The 20,072-nt window shown below is 35.2% G+C and overlaps 2 protein-coding genes across 2 annotated transcripts in view; one reads left to right on the forward strand and one right to left on the reverse strand.

The window, feature by feature from the left end:
• LOC126805043 (peptidyl-prolyl cis-trans isomerase CYP65) overlaps positions 1-20,072 on the forward strand; it is a 309,510-nt gene that overhangs the window by 232,823 nt on the left and 56,615 nt on the right. The window lies entirely within an intron of this gene.
• Positions 257-3,397, reverse strand: LOC126805052 (BTB/POZ and TAZ domain-containing protein 4). The gene is made up of 6 exons (XM_050532144.1): positions 3,270-3,397; positions 2,267-2,554; positions 1,538-1,668; positions 913-1,219; positions 499-812; positions 257-395 (listed from the first exon to the last, which is right to left on the reverse strand). Exons 2-6 carry the CDS (start codon positions 2,525-2,527, stop codon positions 257-259), a joined length of 1,152 nt encoding a protein of 383 aa, XP_050388101.1. The 5' UTR covers positions 2,528-2,554; positions 3,270-3,397.

Genomic DNA, 20,072 nt, shown 5'->3' on the forward strand with positions numbered 1-20,072 from the left:
TTACATGCAAGCGATAATCCCTAACCAAGTTCCACTGTTTGATTGTCATGAATGTTTATCCATAAGGCAACAGATACTCGTGATAGCTAGGCCAACGTACCAAATGAAGCTCATCGTTATACCTTACCAGATGTTCTTCAAATAAAACATCATGAGCAAGAAGTAATTCTCTGCTTCCTATTCATCACATATTGATAAAATACAAAATAAACATTGGTTTGATCACAACGAATGTACAATGTAATCAGGTTACCACTTACCACAAAGAGCTCACAACTGCTGATGTTAAGAATGACGCTCCAGCTATTTTCTTTGTTTTCAAAATCTTTTTCACTAACATCTTCCACCTAATATCGTCTTTCTTACTCTGTTTCCTAATTCTCTCTTTGAAGTTCCTGCAATTAAAATGTTTCCAGAATTAGTTACAAGTTCAGAAGCTTGAATACAATATAGCATGAAGTCTGAAAACAAGGAATGTGGAGTCGAAGAGCTACAGACCTGCATAAAGGAACCTTGCAGACATCGGAATCAGCACAAAGGCGGGAGTGTAAGTCCAACAGCTGCCACATTCTCTTGCAATGGATACAACCACCAGGGACTCTCAATTTACAACCAGCAAAATGACGAACAAGCAATTCCAATCCCTTACAGGCTATATATTTACAAGGAACCTTGTTCTCTCTAAGGTCCTTATGGCATGGTCCGATTGTTTGACAACCATCTCTATATATGTGCACAAGAGCCTCCATCGCGTCATATAATAGCAGATATATTTTTCTCTCATTTATCTTTCTGATCCTCTCCTTTCTCCTCTAAAAATGAGTGCAAGAATAAATAAATTAGGCATGAAAATGGGGCAATAGAGTACATGAATAGAATAAAGGAAGACGAAACCAAACAGACTGCTCTTACGTTATCTTCATCGATTGCAGATTCCAAGAGTTCCCTTTCTAGTGTTGGGTGACTCTGCTGCATAACTCTCCATCCTTCAGTTACAGAAACAGCTTTAAAGTTCTTCAGGATCATACGGTGGCACATGAGGCTTAGTCGAGGGGCGTCACACAGTAATGCGAGTTGAAAAATGTCTACTACATTCTCTGTGGTAAGCAAGCCATCTTTCAGCTTCTGCTCACACTCTTGCTTCAATGGAGAAACCGCATAGAGATGTGAAAGCACCAACAAGGCTACAACAAACTCCTCCATTTCCTTTTCTTCATAGCTAAACAGAAAACACTAGAAACAATCAGACTACTAAAACATTGTGCTTAATATTTAGATTAGTATTGTTCATGTAAATCAACATTTAAAAGATTTTTTAAAACATTTTACAGATAAAAAACCACATTTGATCTCTTCACATTCATTAAATAATAGTATTCATAAATTGTAAAGGATGAGCAGCCACCATAGATCCCTTCATGTTAGTCTTCCAGGTTCATATATGAATTCGGACTTATGCATCAACTCCGAGGAATTAAATTCACTCCAAAAGGTACAGTTAAGTAGAAAAGGCACTCATTGAGGAAAAAAATGTTACCAGGAAGAGTACAGGAAGCGAATAAACACTCTAACTGCGTCATATGAAAATCCTTGAATAGAGATTGTTTTTAGACGACGAGACGCTTTTGGTTGCTTCAATTGGCCTTTCAGTACAGGAGACGCCATTCCCTGTCAAAATAGCATTGCAATGTGATAATCGAATCATTTACCAATCTGGAAAGTGAATTACTCTTACAATTAATTATAGCTCTTGTTTATAAGTTTGCATTATAGTACAATACTATATCTTTCTGAGTAAAAAGATTTAAAAACAAGAAACCAACAATACATTGCCCTGATAATGATAGGAATAATGTAGCCAGATACAATTTTGTGCATCGAATAATTGATTGTTCATTGTTTAGTCCCTTGATTGGGATATGAGGATATTTTGATTGTATGCTGGCTTTAGGCTACAACTTGATTTACATCAGGATCTGCTGACAAATTGTATGCTCGATAGTGTATCTGATCTAAGATAGAAACAATATTTTGATCGGTGAAGATTGCGAGGCATTTTAAAATCAAGTACAATTATGTCAAGTGGAAATGTGGAATTATGTGATTTCTCTTATGTCTGCCAGTGGACAGTTCAGTTAAAGATTATGATTTTCCTGAAAATTTTGCCTCACTCATTAGAAAGTCATTTGTGATCAATTAAGGTTCAAGAACTGCAACAGACTATGGACAAGAGCACTTATCATAACTTAAACAGTGTCAAACTTACAAGAAGATTAGCATGTGCATAGACAATTCCACCATCATCTGTATGAATAGCAACATCTGCTCTGTAGCCTTCGTCAAAGAGCCGCCCCCATAAATTTGTTGTTGCCTTGCAGACGCAGTTAGACGCCCTTAGTGGTGAGGCACTTGATGAGAACCCCTTGTAAAAACTGTTTTTGACCGGACCAGGCCATGGCGGAATCATCGGAGAACCTTTCTTGTCAACTGTGGCAGATCTTATGTGGATCTTGCTCGCCTCACACATTAATCTCTACTTGTTTAGGGTACAGTTCTGCAGTAGTATCTTATTACTATCAGAATCAGTTATAAGTACAGGGTACGTATGATCAGAAACATTTTATCAGCTGAATCCTTACATGCCTATCAGGTAAATGTTGAACGACACATAGATAAATTATTTCTCTACTATTGATTAATGTGCATATCTGATCAAAAGGATTTAATATGCACAATAGAAGACACTGGAAATACAAGCATATATTATATACAAGTAGATGGCATGGTATATGCATCTTTCCTTCTTATTGAAGGAATACAAATCAAAGGAAAAGGGTCATGATGAGAAACAATATGAAAGAAAGAAAAAAGAAAAAACAAACGGCATCTGATTTGTAGCACAATTGGTGAAATCATAGACAACGATGAGAACAAAATTACCACTAGGATTAAATCATTAGGGGTTTCGAGGCTGTAAGATCGCTCCTAAACCCTAAAGCACTACGATCTGCAGAATAAGATATCTCATCTAAGAACAGGCACTGATATATTTCAAGTCTCAGAAAGGGCCAAAATGCGTTTCAATTTTGTGGATCTAAACAGTGCCAAAAAGAAGAAACATTTATTTAATTTTACAAGTTGATCAAAATAATCAGCCGACCCCAATCAATATGCATGATGATCACTTTCATTTCCACGCACAACTTGATCTTACAATTATCGCAAAATTAGAAACATCCACGTTCATTTCTCAAACTGTCATCACGTACCCTAATTGAAGCAGTGAACGAATCATTTCCCGACGACGTCGTTTCTCATCTCCGGCCAACCTCACCAGTCACCACTCACCAGTGAACTCCCCTACCTCCGGCGGCAAAACAGACGGAGGCCGGAGAGAGAATTAAAGAAACCAAAATCACCTCTCTCTCCCTCGGCGTTGAGGTTGAGGGAGAACTTGGGACACTCTCTGTCGACACGTGAGAGAATTCTGCAACATCCAACTCCCCTACATACATATACCAAAAATCCACCAACTCACAATGCCCATCTGTAAGTCTCATTGGGAGCCCAAGAACTTCGGACGACGATCGAAACGCTGTCGTTTTGGTACTTTGCTGTCCCGCGTTTTGCATTTCACTACTGCCAAGTGCCAACTTACTTTAACGGTCATTATGGAATGCGCGGGGTGAGTCGTCCTTGGTTGGGGATGAGATTTTTAGGGTTGAAGGTGATGTTTTAGCGACTCCGATCTAGCTCATTTTGGTAGCGGTGGCTTCTGGTTTTGCCATGCATATATTTTCGGAACGTGAGATTTGGGTCGTAATCTAATCAGCGCTGTGATTTGGAGACAATAAAACTAGTTGGTTGGTGATGCGACCATGCATGGTGTGGAACTTGAATAATGAAGGCCATGAGGGACACATGGTTTGGCAATTGGACATAACACTGATCTATTTATATTAGATTTCTTTTAATTGGATTACATAGAATCATATTCTTAATCAAATAGTTCATTAATAAGTGCTAGGGCATCATAATACGGTGCTAAATTCAGCGCCGCAATTCTACGTGGCATGTCACGTTACATTGTCATATCAATAATTAAAATTATATTAAAATGCCATTTTAAATGAAAAGACAATCATATCCTTGTTAATCCAACGGCTCTAAATTATTATAATTTTTTCTTTTTATCATTTTTTATTTTTTATCACAATAATACTTTAAAAATACAGTTTAAAAAATTAAAATGTATGAAAATATGCTTAAAATATGTGTGTGCACGCGCGAAATATATATATATATATATATATTATTTTGAAGGAAAAAGAATAGCCATGTTGAAGGACAAGATCTCTCTAGGCACCCAATCATCTCCTCTGATCTGCATCGGCGCCAACGTTAACCCCATGCCGGCAAGCCTCCTTGTCTTCGGCGACCAGATCGAGCCTTGCTCCTCTTCGCAGATTCGACGAGGATGAAGATCGACCCATCCACAACTTCTTGCGGCGCCGCCAACCCAACCCATGACGTCGACCAGAGGACCCTGATCTCGATGAGACATCGATGATCCTCACCAGCGTAGCAGCAACAGCGATGATGGCGACCTCCGTTTCGACGCTGCAACGACGACCTAGCATCGCCGATCCCGCAGCCCAGAACCGGCAACTGCAGATCTGCCCAATCGGTACCTTGCAACCCCAACAATTTGATCGTCCTAGGTTGGACGACATTTTACTCCTCTGCAGATCGGCGCCACCCCTCCTCACTACGGTTGACCTGGATCCGTCGATCCCACGTGCCTGACCCCAACCACGAATTTTTTTTGCCCATGGTAATATCAGAATTTACCTCTGCTGGTAAAACACATTTTAAAGGTAATTCTTGAAATTACCAAATAATTAATCTTAGTTTACGATTTACTGTTTCACAGTATTACAATTTAAAATATTAAATTTAATTCAATTTATATTGATTAAAAGTAACTAATTATATATATGTCGTTGTTTTTGTATGTGATTTATCAAATAACAACGCAACGTGCAACATAGAATTATGAGATAAAAAATCGCTTAATATTCAGTTTATATGACAATCTCACATGCAAGTAAGATCTAAATTATATTTCTTACTTACATAATTTCACTCATATATTTGAAATTATGCATGTTACGTGAGCAAAGTATTCTTTGAATTTTGAACATGTTATATGATGTGCCATTTTTATTAAATAAATTTGTTTCTAGGCATGTGAATGAACTATCATGCTACTTTTTGGTATTATGATTATATATCGTATTAAGCATATGTGAGCAAATTATTTTGTGTATACTGCTTAATCTTGCTAAATCATTTACCCACGTTAAATGATATGCTCTATTTGTTGCGTATGCTATGTCTATATAATTTTTATAATTATGTTATTTAGCATATTATATGAGCATTACCATGATAACAACATTTCATGAGAATTTTATAATTTAAAAACGAAGAGAGGACAAACATATTCTTGTGATAAATTATTTTCATGAAGCATCGAAAAAATACGACCATTTCAATTCTTGGTCTTGAAATCCAATTTGTAATTCTTGGAAATTAATTAATTTGCAATTATTGTGATGATGTAACTTTGCAAAGCTTCACAGTGACCATAATGTATCTTGATATGTTAATTTTCGTGTATATCTATTTATAATTTTAGACTGCGAAACTAATAAGTCTCGTACTTTAGCTATCTACAGTTGGTTATACTAGCACAACATGACTTTCATATTGGACTGTGAAGAATTTGAGTACCAACCTCCCTATAAGCCACAAAGGCTCAACCATGATTGAATTATGCAAACATGTTTTCCTGCACGTAACTTGAAAACATATTTAAAATCTTGAATGACAAATAAATGTCTTTTAGGACTATAAATTTTCTCAGAACGAACTATGGATAATAATGAAGAAATAACTCTAAAGCAAAGGGAAAATATTATGAACATGTAGGTTCATACAAATTGATCATTGACAATTGATAACGATGTAACGTTTGATATATGCATATGGGATATGACATGCACAATATGGAACGCCCTCTTACAAAACGAGTATAGAATAATGAGAGTACGGTGATTTGAAAAAGTATATTCAATATCAAACTACATGGAGAACTCTCCTCAATTTAGAGCGACACAAATCTAGGTTAATTCAAAATGTTTCAGACTTCGACTACAGTGTGCCACTAATTTTCCAAGATATAATTCTCATGGCTATTATATATGCCTAAACATTTCATTAGACTTCGGTATTGAAGAATTTTTTTGGATTTGACAAGTCCGTGATGCAATCTTTGACATATAATCAATGTAATGAATTTTTCTCAATAAATTGGGAATATTCGAATATTAATCGAGATATACGTGGTTCGATTTTTCATATTTTAACTTTGTGAAGTACCGCATAAAATAAAGTAACTTCACAAAAATTTGTATGACATGGATAACTAAATGCAAAGAAATGCATTATGTGATTGATATGAGCACTTTGTGTGACGTTCTTAATATATTTTCACCTCAATTTGTACTTTGCTTAGCCCTTATTGTTGTACTATTGAGTCATTGAGTCGTAGTAAGAGTCATGGGCGGTATTGGATGCATTTTTGTGCTTACATGAGTTAAAAACGCATTATTGGTCTAGAGTCCTAGTTTGACTAGGAATCCTTGTTAGGTTTCGAAACTAATTATCTCTTACTTATGATTTTATTTTCTTATTTTCAGATTGGATTGAAGAGATAATTAAAGAAAAAGCATGCAACAATTAAATAGAAGATGATCATTAAATGCATAAAATATGACATGATTTAGGGAATAAAACATGACATGATTTAAGGAATAAAACATGGTATGATTTAGAGAATAAAACATGGTATGATTTAGAGAATAAAACATGACATGATTTATGGAATAAAGCATGACATGATTTAAGGAGATTAAAGCATGACATTATAATAGGAAGAAAGAGGCAAGTACAAACCCAGCATACCCTCCCTTTTTCCTCTATATATACATGACTTCACCTCTAAAATAAGATCACTTCTGCTTTGCATTCAAGAGCCAAACTTTTGCCAAAATACTACCTCAAACATCCTTCACCAAAACAGCAAGTCATTCTCCCCCATATACAAATTTCATCTCCACCGAAATCGCCATTTAAGACACTTCTCCAAGGTTCATACAACGTGTGATTCTCGCAACTCTTCTTCGGGTTTGTTCATTTTTGATTTTCTACAATACTTTTTTGAATATTGTAGTATGATGTTTGTGTAGGATTATTGTTTTGTATTAAGAATCGAAATTTTCAGATTGTTTTATTGGATTTTTGGTTCTTTGCCGAATTGATGGTTTCCTATAATCAATGAGTTTGTATTTCCATTATTGTGTTCTAATCATCTTTCTCATACTTTTAGATAATTTTCAGATATGTGCATATGAATTTAGTGCTTGGATACAGTCCCTAAGATTGTGTTTGAGTGCTAGATTCATCAACCATATTGACACAAATTGAATCATGCCCTAAGTAGGTTCGGTTTGTAGTGATTCAAAGTGGTAAAAATTCTTGAAATTTGCATGTGAAACCATGGTGGGTGACGTCATACATGAAACATCTCTCCAACAAAGATTTGGTGCTTAAATGTAATTTTATTTGATTTCTACTCTAAGTGTTATTGAATTCGATTGCATGCAAATTTAGATTAGGTCCTAAGTCAATCTAAATGTTAATTGAAATCTTGCATGATTAGATGATCCCCTAAGGCTTTAATTGTATTGGTGTCTAAAAAGTATGTAATTGGTCGAATTAGAATGCATGATAGGTTCGAACTTGTAATTATGTGGCGTAATGGTAAATTTGGTTTAAGTTTGTTAAAAAGAAGTCGATCATGTAAATAGTAATTTATGTTTTATTTTAGTAGTTAATAATCAATCTCACCTCCCATTATTTGTTAACACTAAAAGTTTAGAGTTCCTTTGAATTCCCCGGAAATAACGATATATGTTTGTTATATACTAACGATGACATTTTACAGGGTTTATTATAAACGTTTTAATTAACGCCTATCAGTGATCCTCACGACAATAGTATTAAAGAACAATAGTTCTATATCCGTGGATATAACAAATAATATTAATCAACAATCGCTAATTATAATATTTCGGAATTCATAATGTACATACCTTATGGGATGGAAATATCGCTTTATGATTCTATCGATTACTCTAAAGCATTTGAGTTAATATTCTATTTTTATGTCTTAAATATATACCTCATTGACATCTTATGTAACAAGAGCCAACAAGAGACAATCGAACCTTTATATGTTTGGAGTATTTATGTCAACGACTATTTCATATGAAAAGAATAAGTGAGATTACAATTTACTCCTTTTGCACTATCCCTAATGACTGCGGATGTAACCGAGTATTAGAGAAATTCATATGTCCATTTAGAAAGTATATATGAAACTGCTTAATGAATCCAACAACGTCAAAAGAAATTGACCTTCAGGATTTTGGCATATTTAGGCTTTGACACGATTTATTGAGATACTTAGATCGTGCTATATGTGTCCGTATATTAAAATAGTTACACCAGGACACTCATATTTTTTTTGGATAAATATAAGTAAGAACTAAGGAAACAAAGTACTGTAAAAATCTTTACATTTATTTTTATGGAGGAATTGAAGATGTAATTTCATCCCCAAATTTTATTGCTCCCCTAAGACGGAACCGTGAAATTTTTGATGCATAAGTATATGCACTAACACCATATTATCCTTCTTATATATCCATTGAGATTACGTATGTAAAACTAATCATTCAAAGCTTATCTCTTAAAGAAAATTGGATTGGGATCATCCTATGCAAATGATATGTATTCTCACAATGTTCAAAGATTGAATCCAACAAAAATTATGTGGATTAATTCAACCAACTTGTGGACACTTTAAATAATTTATGGTGTTGGTTGATGTGTCGACACGCTGGTCATGTGTCATCACACCATTTACTACTAAAACTAATGCTACTTATGATAACCCACTTGGCCTCACGGAAAACGAATAAAGTACTAATCTTGATATTGGTATGGTAATGCGCATCAATCTTTTCGTTTAGGATAATGTAATTTTTACATACACAACTTATGATAGTTACAAACCCTACTAAAACTAATGCTACTTATGATAGTTACAAACCCTAAACCCTAAATCTTTGTTAGGACGCGTATGAGAATTAATAGTATAGACTCACCTTATGGCGCAAGGTCTCTGACTAAACGCAATGAAATCGACTACGAAAAAATATTCATTTGTAATTGACCACAATGAGAAATTCTCATAATGGATGTCATTGCACTCCACTACTTTATCAGTTTGGTAGTTTCCGAAAAACTGACAAATACAACTTATGAATGTTTTAACAAGATATCTCTATGTGGGATCAAAATTAAGATATATATATATATATATATGAATGTCATAGAACATACTTTATTCACCTAAGAAATGGTACTAGACCACGTTACGATACAAAAGGAATTGAAACGTGCACGAAGTAAATACTTGTTTTGGAATAGAGATTAGAAGAATTATGTCATTGCGTATTCAATATGGATTTGCATAGTCTTTTGATGAACTAAAAAGATGTCGCTATTACAAATCCTAGGTTGAGAATGAAAAAAAAAATTGGGAAGACACAGACTCGAAATGGATCTCGATGACTGTAATATTGATGATTAACCATCAATCGGCTTCAAGCACTCTAAAGGTTAAAAGTGAGGTTTCTATAACTCCCATGATCAGTCAAAGTCTTTAAAAATAGACGCGTCTTCGTCTAAATGGAAGATGACAAGTAAGTGTTGGGAAATGAGATTTCATATACAAGTGCAAAGACGCATCATTGCACTTAACACAATATGCAAAATATGACATCTCATTCGTTATATAGCTTTGCGCCCACACAACAGCAATACCTAAAAGTTTAGGCTTATTTAGTCCCTATAAAGAAATGAGAAAACGACATGGTAAGAATGAACACTATTTACGTTGTCGCCATATGTGCTTAAATAAAATGTGCAAAAGGTATTAAAACTCCCACAATTAATGTAAATATCAGGGGGAGGTGTAGACATCAGGGGGAGTCCAACACATATATTTTAATCTCAAATGTAATAGGTGCATTGTGGTCTTTTCCCTTTCGACCAAGGTTTTATTTTCTCCCATTGGATTTTGTTACTTGGTAAGGTTTTAATGAGACAACACTTTATGTACCATTATATCTTCAACTTGGCACAAGGGGGGTGTTGAAAGAAAAATACAATTAGTGTGCGTTCGTTAAAGTAAATAATGAAATGAGTTAATGACGTTTATGGTTATCGGACGTAACAGATCAATCACCATTATGTAGCATTAATTACCATTTATTTTTATTGTAATTGTGACCCCTATATAAAGAGGAGTATCAATAAATGAGTAGACCATTTCATTTTCCCTACAACAAGACAAAATATATTTATTTTAAAATTACAGACGATGCAAGGTAAATATAATATTTATATTTAGATGAAACTTTCGGTAAGATTCTTTTTGTTTTTTTTAAAAGAGAATATTATTTTATTAGGGTATAATCGATTTAAGAAGATATGTAAGGTAACAAATGTTATTTTTCCTAGAGTATACATATCTTAATTAATACCGTATTTAATAAAATTATGTCCATAGTAATCTTTTTAGTGACAAATATGTCAAGATTCATGACTTTCTTATTTAATTAATTTACATTTACGATTAGGGCAAATTATAAAAAGATACCATCTCACAACTTATATTAGAAAAAAATCACTACTTATGAATTAATTATAAAAAGCCATCACATTTAAGTGGAAATTATAAAAAGGTCAACAAAATTAGAAACAAGTCAATTTAAAAATATTTTATGGACTGTTTTGTCATTTCTCACTTTTTTTCCTTCTTTTTATAATTTCGGCCATAACTTTCTCGTCCGTGATAGATTTTGACGAAATTGGTATCATTAGAAAGATCTCGCTCCCCTCTTTTATTTGATATACTACCCACTCCGAATCGACCAACCGTACAAGGCGCAACAACCATCACAACGGGTTGCCGCCATCGATGGCGGTTCTCCAAGCAATTCCGGCGAAACCGAAGCTCAAGGTTTCCGAATTCCTGCTATTCTCTTCTTTCTGAGCATACTTATACCAAGCTCATTTGAATTTTAACAAAATTTCACATATTTCTACATTTCCTCTCGTCATGTCAGACCTCCTGTCACAACCTCTGTCACACTACCTGTCATAACCACTATCACACTACATATTACACTAACTGTCACACCTCCTGTCACACCTCCTGTCACACCTACTGTCACACACATTGCCCCTGTCACACTATATGTCACAATCTCTATCACAACTTCTATCACACTACCTTTCACAACCACTATCACACCCCCTGTCACAACCCTTGTCACAGTTCTATCACACTACTTGTCACAACCCCTGTCACACATGCTATCACACTACCTGTCACAACTTTTGTCACACCTACTGTCACACTACCTATCACACTGTTTTTTTAAGAAGAAGAAGAAGAAGACTATAAATAACAAAACTTTTGTTTATTGTTATGTGATCTTGAACTAATATGATCCACATATCGACACTTATGTTGTCGTACAAAAAACCAACAGTCACACTGTTTGTCACACTACTTATCACACTACCTATCACATTACCTGTCACACTGCCTATCACATTAGCTATCACAATACATGTCACAATACCTTCCAGACTATCTGTCACATCACAAAGTTAGTGTGACTGATATTGTGGCTGGTAGTGTGACAGGTAATGTGACGGGTAGATCAGTCAACTACATTTACAGTCACAAAACCAGTTACTCAAATCTATGAAATCAGAAATTAGTATTCAAAACTGGGCACCCAAAATCTACTTTGGCACCCATGTCATCTTCTCCAATCGTTGACTTCATGTTAATTTCCCATATGCCTTCCTTCTGCCATATCAAACTCTTCCTCGCGTCTCCGACGGTCGTCGTCCCCGCACCTTCGATCTTCTCCCCGCGCCTCAGACCTCCTCCCCGCACCTCCGACCTCTTCCCCGCACCTCTGACGTCGTCGTCCCCGCGCCTCCCACCTCCTCCCCACACCTCCGAATTCGTACCCGCACCTCTGAACTCGTCCTCGCGCCTCTGACGTTGTCGTCCCGCGCCTCAGCCTCGTTTGGTGTTCTATATCCAGTCCTCCTCCTCCTCCTCGTCGCGGTACCTAGGCCGTGACCTTGATGGAGTCGCCAAGTCTCTGCACTTGGTGCTGGACTGCTAGTACGGTGAAGATTGTGGATTTCATAATAGTGAGAAAATAAAGAGACAGTGTCATTGGCTGTAATTTTTGTGAAATTTTTGGGGCAACACTGTAATGGTTTTAAAATTAGGACTTTTTTCTAATTTCCTCATCTTATATGACTTTTTTCTCATTGCATGGGTTAAATGTGATTTTTTTTATAAGAAGTCCTTACGATTAATTAATAGCTATAATGAATTAATACAATTAACATATATGCACTCCACACACACACACACACATATATATATATATATATATATATCGCGCGGCACATACATATATATATATATATATATATATCTATATATTTCAAGCATATTGTGTATATATCATATTTTTTTATTATTTTTTGAAAGCATTTTGAAAAAATAAATGATATAAAAAAGAACTACAATTTTTTTATAATAATCTAGAGTCGTTGGATTAACAAGGATAAAATTGTATTTTCATTTAAAAATAACATTTTGTGATTATTGTAATTGCTGATATGATAAGGTGACGTGACATACTACGTGGAATTGCGGCGTCAGATCTGACGTAATTATGTACAAGGAGTACGTTTATGACGGATACGAATTAACGAACATGATTTTTTTACTGAAGTTAACTTCGTAATCGTTAATCTTCTTATTTACGTTCATGTGATTGTTTTAAGAATTAGAAGTAGTTCACAGCAAGTAAAATATATAGTTCCCATTTTGATTTGAAGATAGTTAAACATGCATGACAATCATTTGGTCCTTACAGGTAAAAGAACTAACTATATATTGTACTTTTTCAAGGAAAAAAGCATATGTATGGACCATTAATTTACATGAAAACATAGAGTGCATCCATTTAGGAAAAGAGATATTTATATGCTCTTGGTCTCTATTTCATGCATAGATGGACGAATATATCATCAGCTAGCAGAGTACATCTTTATTACTTTTATGGAAACAAAAACAGATCGAAGAAAAAAATTCAACGAGGGAGAGTATGTTAGGTAGACGACTCTCCCTTCAACATCACATATAAAGATCTAGAAGAAACTATTTCACTGATCGAGCTAGTTGCATGCCCTGGTGATTATTAAGCTGTAAAGGGAGACATGAGTATGTCTCAACTCTGAAGAGCATGCATGTAAAAGCCTATAGAAGATAGTATAAAAAAAAAAAAAAACCTATAGAAGATAGATGCTAAGATGGCATCTTAACTCCTGATAGAATTCTTAAGGCCCAAACAGAAAAGGAACCAAAGCCTGGCCTATAACATTATTACATCGTTGGCCATAAACAAATGCCAGGGATACCACTCAATAGAAGGAGGGCAGAAGCTTGTTCACAAAGAATGGCCGGTGACAGATCGAGAGCATGTCAATACGAAATTTGAGACTTTGAGACTAGTCGGTCGGGACAGATCTCAGGTTTGGGTTGTCTTAATGTCGGAATTGAGGATATGATGTAGACAGAATGAGCATTTCATACACCATTTGTAGCCAATAAAATGAAACAGGGTTACAGGAATCATCATCCTCACTATTCTTTGTTTTGTTGGATTCCCACTACGGAACTGTTATTTTTTTTTTATGAACTGTCACATTTCAATCCATTCCATATTTCCATTCCATTTCACTCATGCCATCGATCAACTCAGGTTTGGAAAATTGACCTATGTGGGATAAGGTACGTGATGGACAATCTAGATGAAGAAGAGTTGCTTCGATCCCTTGCTAGCTAATAGAACAGGGGTTGCGGTTCCTTCACAGGCACCCTTAATTTGGTTATGTAACTTAGCCTAGCTAGGAACCCCAAATTTTTATCTACCCAAAGTAGAATATTACGATCCTAACAGAGAATTTGTTTGATGAGATGGAAGACAAAACAATAACAATGATTATAAGACAAGCAAAACACGCAATTTGATGGTAAAAAACCCTGGTGAAAACTTGATCATGATCATGAGGGCTAGCTATGAATGGTCAAAGCCTCAGTTGCTGACCATCTAGGGTTTCGTACTTTCGTATACAGTTATATTTTGCACAGTCAAATGTTCCCTATTCCCAGTAATAGTCCTCACTGTCCTCGCACCAGGACCCAAGTTTTCTGTAGAAAACTGGCACTATTATATAGCACATATTTTTAACTCCATTCAGTCTTTTCCCTGGCTCTGATTCATAATTATAGAATATCTCATCGACTAGATTATTATTGTGAATGAGTGGATGGCAACTTTGAATATAGATATATAGAATTATAGATACAGAAGGGAGGAGCGTCTATCTTCTTGTTCGATCATCTTCCTCATGCTCTCGATCGAACGCTGGCCAGACTTAGCTGGGTTGTTTAATCGGTGGGAGCCGTGGTCCAGTCTTTTGGCACGTGAAGACGCTCCTCCTCCTTCGATCTCCTTCTTCTTCTTGTCCATCCCTCCCCTACTACAATTATAATCTATATTCACGTGTGTTATCATACCTGCATCAAAAAATTATTTTTTCTTTTGCATAGCTTCTCATTGTGGCCCGAAGCAAAACCCTACCTTCGATCACTCTCTTCCAAATCACTTGCTAGTTACAAACAGTAGTGGGACTGCAATGTGTTTGCAATGCGTTTCAATTGTGAATCTTGATGAAGCATTTTTAAGATAATATAGTGGTTAGTAAAGGTTATTGTTATAGGCCGGGGATTGAGGGTATTCTGCAAGATAGAGCGTTAGTAAAATGATTTGATTGGTGAACAAAAATAAATAAAACAAAAGTATTGTTGAAAACAGAATATCAAAAAGTGAATATGTATGTACATATGAAATAAACAATAGCTATAAACTTCTCTCCACCACTAGATACGCTTCAATCACCTCAAAACAATGTCAATGATTATAGATAAATGCACTCATAGTTAAGTCAATGTCGTTAGGTTATTAACCATATTACGTTTTCTTACTTGCTATGTTAAGCGAAATGTCGGTATCGAGTTAACTATATTCTCAATTAATTGATTTATGAAATATCGGTATCTAGACCAAAATAACTGAAATCATAAAGATCTAAGGACGTTTGAGTAACAGAAAAGAATCTAAGACCAATGTTGGTAACCTTAGATTACCAAGGAATCATTTTACACAAATACCTGCAAAAAACTTGTTATCTCTCATAGAATATACAACGATATGTCGGTCATATACACATTGAAGATAATAAACCTTAAAACATGCATCAAAGTGTCGACCCAAAGAAGCATGCAATGTAATTATCAATGAACAATTAGTAAAGAAATTCTCATCTGAAATCATATAGATCAAGTGCGGTTCAAAATCAAAGACATATCTAGGGTTTTGATTAGCCCCTAACTACTAAGGAGTTTAGTTACACATAATCTTTAATAAGAAGATCAAATAATATATGGGAGATGAACTAAAGGAGGAGAAAGAAGAACATGATGGTAGGTAGGAGATCTCCTGATGTATGGTTGCCCAAATCTCCATTTTCTTCTTTTTTTCTTCTTCTCTCCTCTGTTTTCTCTCTGTCTCCTTGCCTCCCTTCATTCTCTCCCCCCCCTGTCTCCTCTGTTTTTCTGATATAAATAGGGCTAAGAAACCCTTAGCAGTTCGTCCATAGGCTTTCTGGAGTGGTCTGATCCTTAAAATTTTGATCAATAATAAGATAATCGCGCAGACCGACCCCCGCTCACTAAAATGATCATAACTTTCTCCAGAAAATAGATATTACTGTGATTCCAATGGTTTTGGAAAGTAGACTCAGAGAGTTTTTCATCAATGTATTATGCATAAATTTCCTCCATGTAGATTGCCCGTTATGGTCCGTCGAAGTTGACTGTTCTGCAGAGACAGAATCATGATTTCGGGTTTTATTGTTCTGTTTGCTTCTTTAAACACATCTTCCTCTTATTTTGCTCCAATTAACCTAAAAATAATAAACTAAGTTAAAATAGACATTATTAAGAGAATAATTAACTAAATGAGAGAGATAACATATTAAGAACGTCACATTATATGCTCATATCAAATATGTACGCAATGTTCTAAGAATCGCCGCCTATGGCCACCTAGGCGCCCAGAGACCCCTGCCCGCTGCGATTTTGTGCTAAACGGCGGTGTTAGGCGGCTGGCCGGATCCTGGGCGGCTAGGCTTTTTTTTTTTTTAAGTTCTGGATTTTGAGTTTAATTTGGATATAGAAGAAGTACTTGAATGATATGGAGAAGAAGAATTTGATGAGCTCCGAGGGATTAGGCTTGCAAGAATGCTTTTCCGTTGTTTGAATTGTTTTTCTTATTTTCCAAAGGGTTGGTGAATTGTGTTTCTTATTATTGATTTTCCTAAGTTCATTGTTGTTGAATTGTATTTTTTTTTCCTAAGAAGCTAAGATCATTAGATCAACATTGTTGAACATTTCTAAGGATTAAGGATTAAGAACATATGTATTTTCAGTATTATAGACATTATATATATTTTTACATTAATTTCATGCATTATATTCGTATTTTAATTGTATTTATATAATTATTTGTTATTAAAAATTTAAAATATATACAAAAATACAAATCTGATTAATCCCCGATTAATCCTCTGGGCTGGTTTTCAGCTGTCCGCCCGATTAACGCTTAGCGTTTTTTATAACCTTGTATGTACGTGATGGAACTTGTTTGTGATGCAGGATAAGGATGAGGTAAATTAAATTAGAAAAATATAAGAGTAAGGAAGCGGCGAACAATCAAGAAAAATGATTTGAAGATAGTTAATTCGCTCATTCTAAGGCAACTTGCTGCTGAAATATTTAAGAAGATGATCTTTTAGAATTTTCGGGTTACTCGTACGAAATTGCAAATTTTAATTTGTAAATCAAATTTGAGTAGATTTTTGCTAGAATGTCCGTTTGAGACGCATAATACCTTTCTGGAATGGGAACGATGAGATCTAAAGGACTCACTTGTGAGCCATGTCAGATTTAAGCTAAACAATGATGTTTTACTGTTCCGATTCGAAATTTAGTATTTTAGGCTAGTTATATTTTCCGTTTAGAACTATTTTTATTTAGGTTGATTTGTTTCTTTTTTAATTTGAATTCTTTAGGTTTCAATGTTACATTATGATTTTGGGTTATTGATGCATATATAAGCATCATCTTTCTTTGTATTTGGATGAGTTTGATATCAATAAACTTTTGAGTTTTCTTAATTATCCTAGTAGATTCTAGAAACTTTTCGTGGATTCGATAAACATAGTCTTGTGGATTCAATACTACCATTGGTGGATTCAATGTTGTTGTTAGTGGATTCCAACGGGTTAGTTCCGTTGCATCAGTTTGTGATGGGTAGATTGAATCATAGAAGACACTTTGTAAAGTAACTTGCTAGTACTCAATCTTAATTTGTTAGCATTTACTTAGTTACTTATATATATATACACATGCGGTTTAGAGAGCGGACGTCCGCAGTGCATCAAAAGTGCGGACGTCGCCGCTTCTGGTGATGCGCAACGATGAGGCGGAATGTGCTGGCCATGCTCCCCCCTCCCGGTGCTCATGTATGTGCCGACCGGAGCTCAATCGCCACCATCGATGAAGCTCCGGGCAGCACAAACATGAGCGCTGGGAGGGGGGAGCACAATCGACACCATCCACGCTGTCATTGCGCCTTACCGGAGTCGCGAACGTCTGCATTGGCGGACATTTGCTCTCGATTCTCTATATATATCCTTATGACATATCAATGATTACCTTCGATCTCTCGCCCACTCGATCGGCCGGATCGATCAGCGCGCAAGTGATAATAACTTGTCCTCATATTAGCATTTGATTGATGATATGACATCTTCACTTATGTAGGCAAAATTCAAGTCTAATGTAGTAATTTGGTAATAACTATTATCGAACCCGGCCAATTAAGGTTCATGTATATGATCATATAGCAAAGCTTTGACGAACATCCTAAACATCATCATATCTAAAAGAGAATTCATTTTGATGAGACATTAGATATGAAATGTTGTGAAAATATATATGAATCAGTCTCGATTATATTCCAATAACAGGACAAGAATATGATTACCCTAGCCTTCAGTACGTACGTAGTTCAGTTCTGATGGGATTAAGCATAAACTCTTCGAAGAATACCTACACCTGCATTTTAACGCAAAATTGACGGCAAGGACACCGTGCATGGTGCATATGTGCGTACGCGTATTGTAATTAGTGTATTCATCTGGTTACAAACCACATCCCACATCTCAGATCGACTCTTATGATCGAATCTGAAATATTGAAAGGTCAAGAGACACAAAGCCATAATTTATATATTCTCTAATATTATTATTGATTACGCAGTGAGATTAGCAACACTGCGATCTTTTCTTTTTAAGGTGATATATACTTATCCCATGCCACTTTGCGTGGTATAAGATGGCATTAAACCAAGTTTATTCACAGGGACCAGATTTTGGATCTTGCGTCCTTGGTCATTTTTAATTTGGATCTTTACCTTGTTTAATTTGCATGACTACCATTAACCTCCTACACTTATATCATGCCTTGTAAAAGAATAATTCACTTTATCTTTTGGTCCTGCTATCCCATTGTTGGCTAACTAATAAACCCAGTTGGCCGGGTTACATGACAGAAAAATATGAATTCTCTGTGTGGTCTTGGTTTGACATTACTCAATTATCAATCTTAGAGTAATTATTTTGTGTATCCGCCACACCACATGATACTGCCATGTGTTGTACACAACCAATCCTATAACGATATAGTATAATTAACATACACGCGGTGAAAATAGTAAAAGTTTATTTACATATAAGAACCAATCAGAAACAATCATAGTAAAAAAATGAAACAATAACATTAAGAGAATACAACATGTGAGATATAAATTTTGTGGTGCATAAGAAATTAATTAAGGTTTAATTAAAGCTCAAAGATAAAAAAACCCGTTTAATGTCAGAAAGTTGCATATATTAATATCATGATGTGGTGATTAGTTAAGAGTATCCTTATCAAAAAAGAACAAAAGGTAAGTACAATATGAAAGTTTCTCATCATCTTTGACGATCATACTCAGGTGTGTATAATACAACTATGTATACGATTATAAATTGAATTGAGTAGGCAAGTTTGTGTGTACGCTTATGATCGTCACACTAATTTGCCCTTATTACAAAGACAATAATTAATGGCAACGGTCAGAGGGTTACCGTACTAGCCATTATTTTCAAAAATAAAGACTAATGATTTTCTTTGTTGAAATGACAATAACAATTATATATAGAAGAAAAAAAAACGTTAGTCGAAGTTGTTCGCTACTGTGTATTTATTGTCGTACTACATACAGAAAGTACAAATGTTATTACTCGTTTCCTTTTCTTTGAATGAATTGGGAATATGTGTTGTACCATGACAATAATTTGGCATCAGATTGCACAAGAAAGGTAGACAATCATTCCAATTGGCACAACACAAGTAAAGTACAAGGATGAAGGTAAATTTTAAGGGGAAAAAAGAGCAAGCTTCCAATTTCACCATCTCTAAAATGCTCAACCTTTCAATATATGAAATTGAAAAATCTTTCATGCTTAACTTCATTCCTAAACAGTACACACCAACATGCATTCTGTCATTCTCCATTCCTTTGGACCCTCTCCCCTCAAAG

Source organism: Argentina anserina, chromosome 1 (assembly GCF_933775445.1).
Source record: "Argentina anserina chromosome 1, drPotAnse1.1, whole genome shotgun sequence".
Taxonomy (NCBI): Eukaryota; Viridiplantae; Streptophyta; class Magnoliopsida; order Rosales; family Rosaceae; genus Argentina; species Argentina anserina.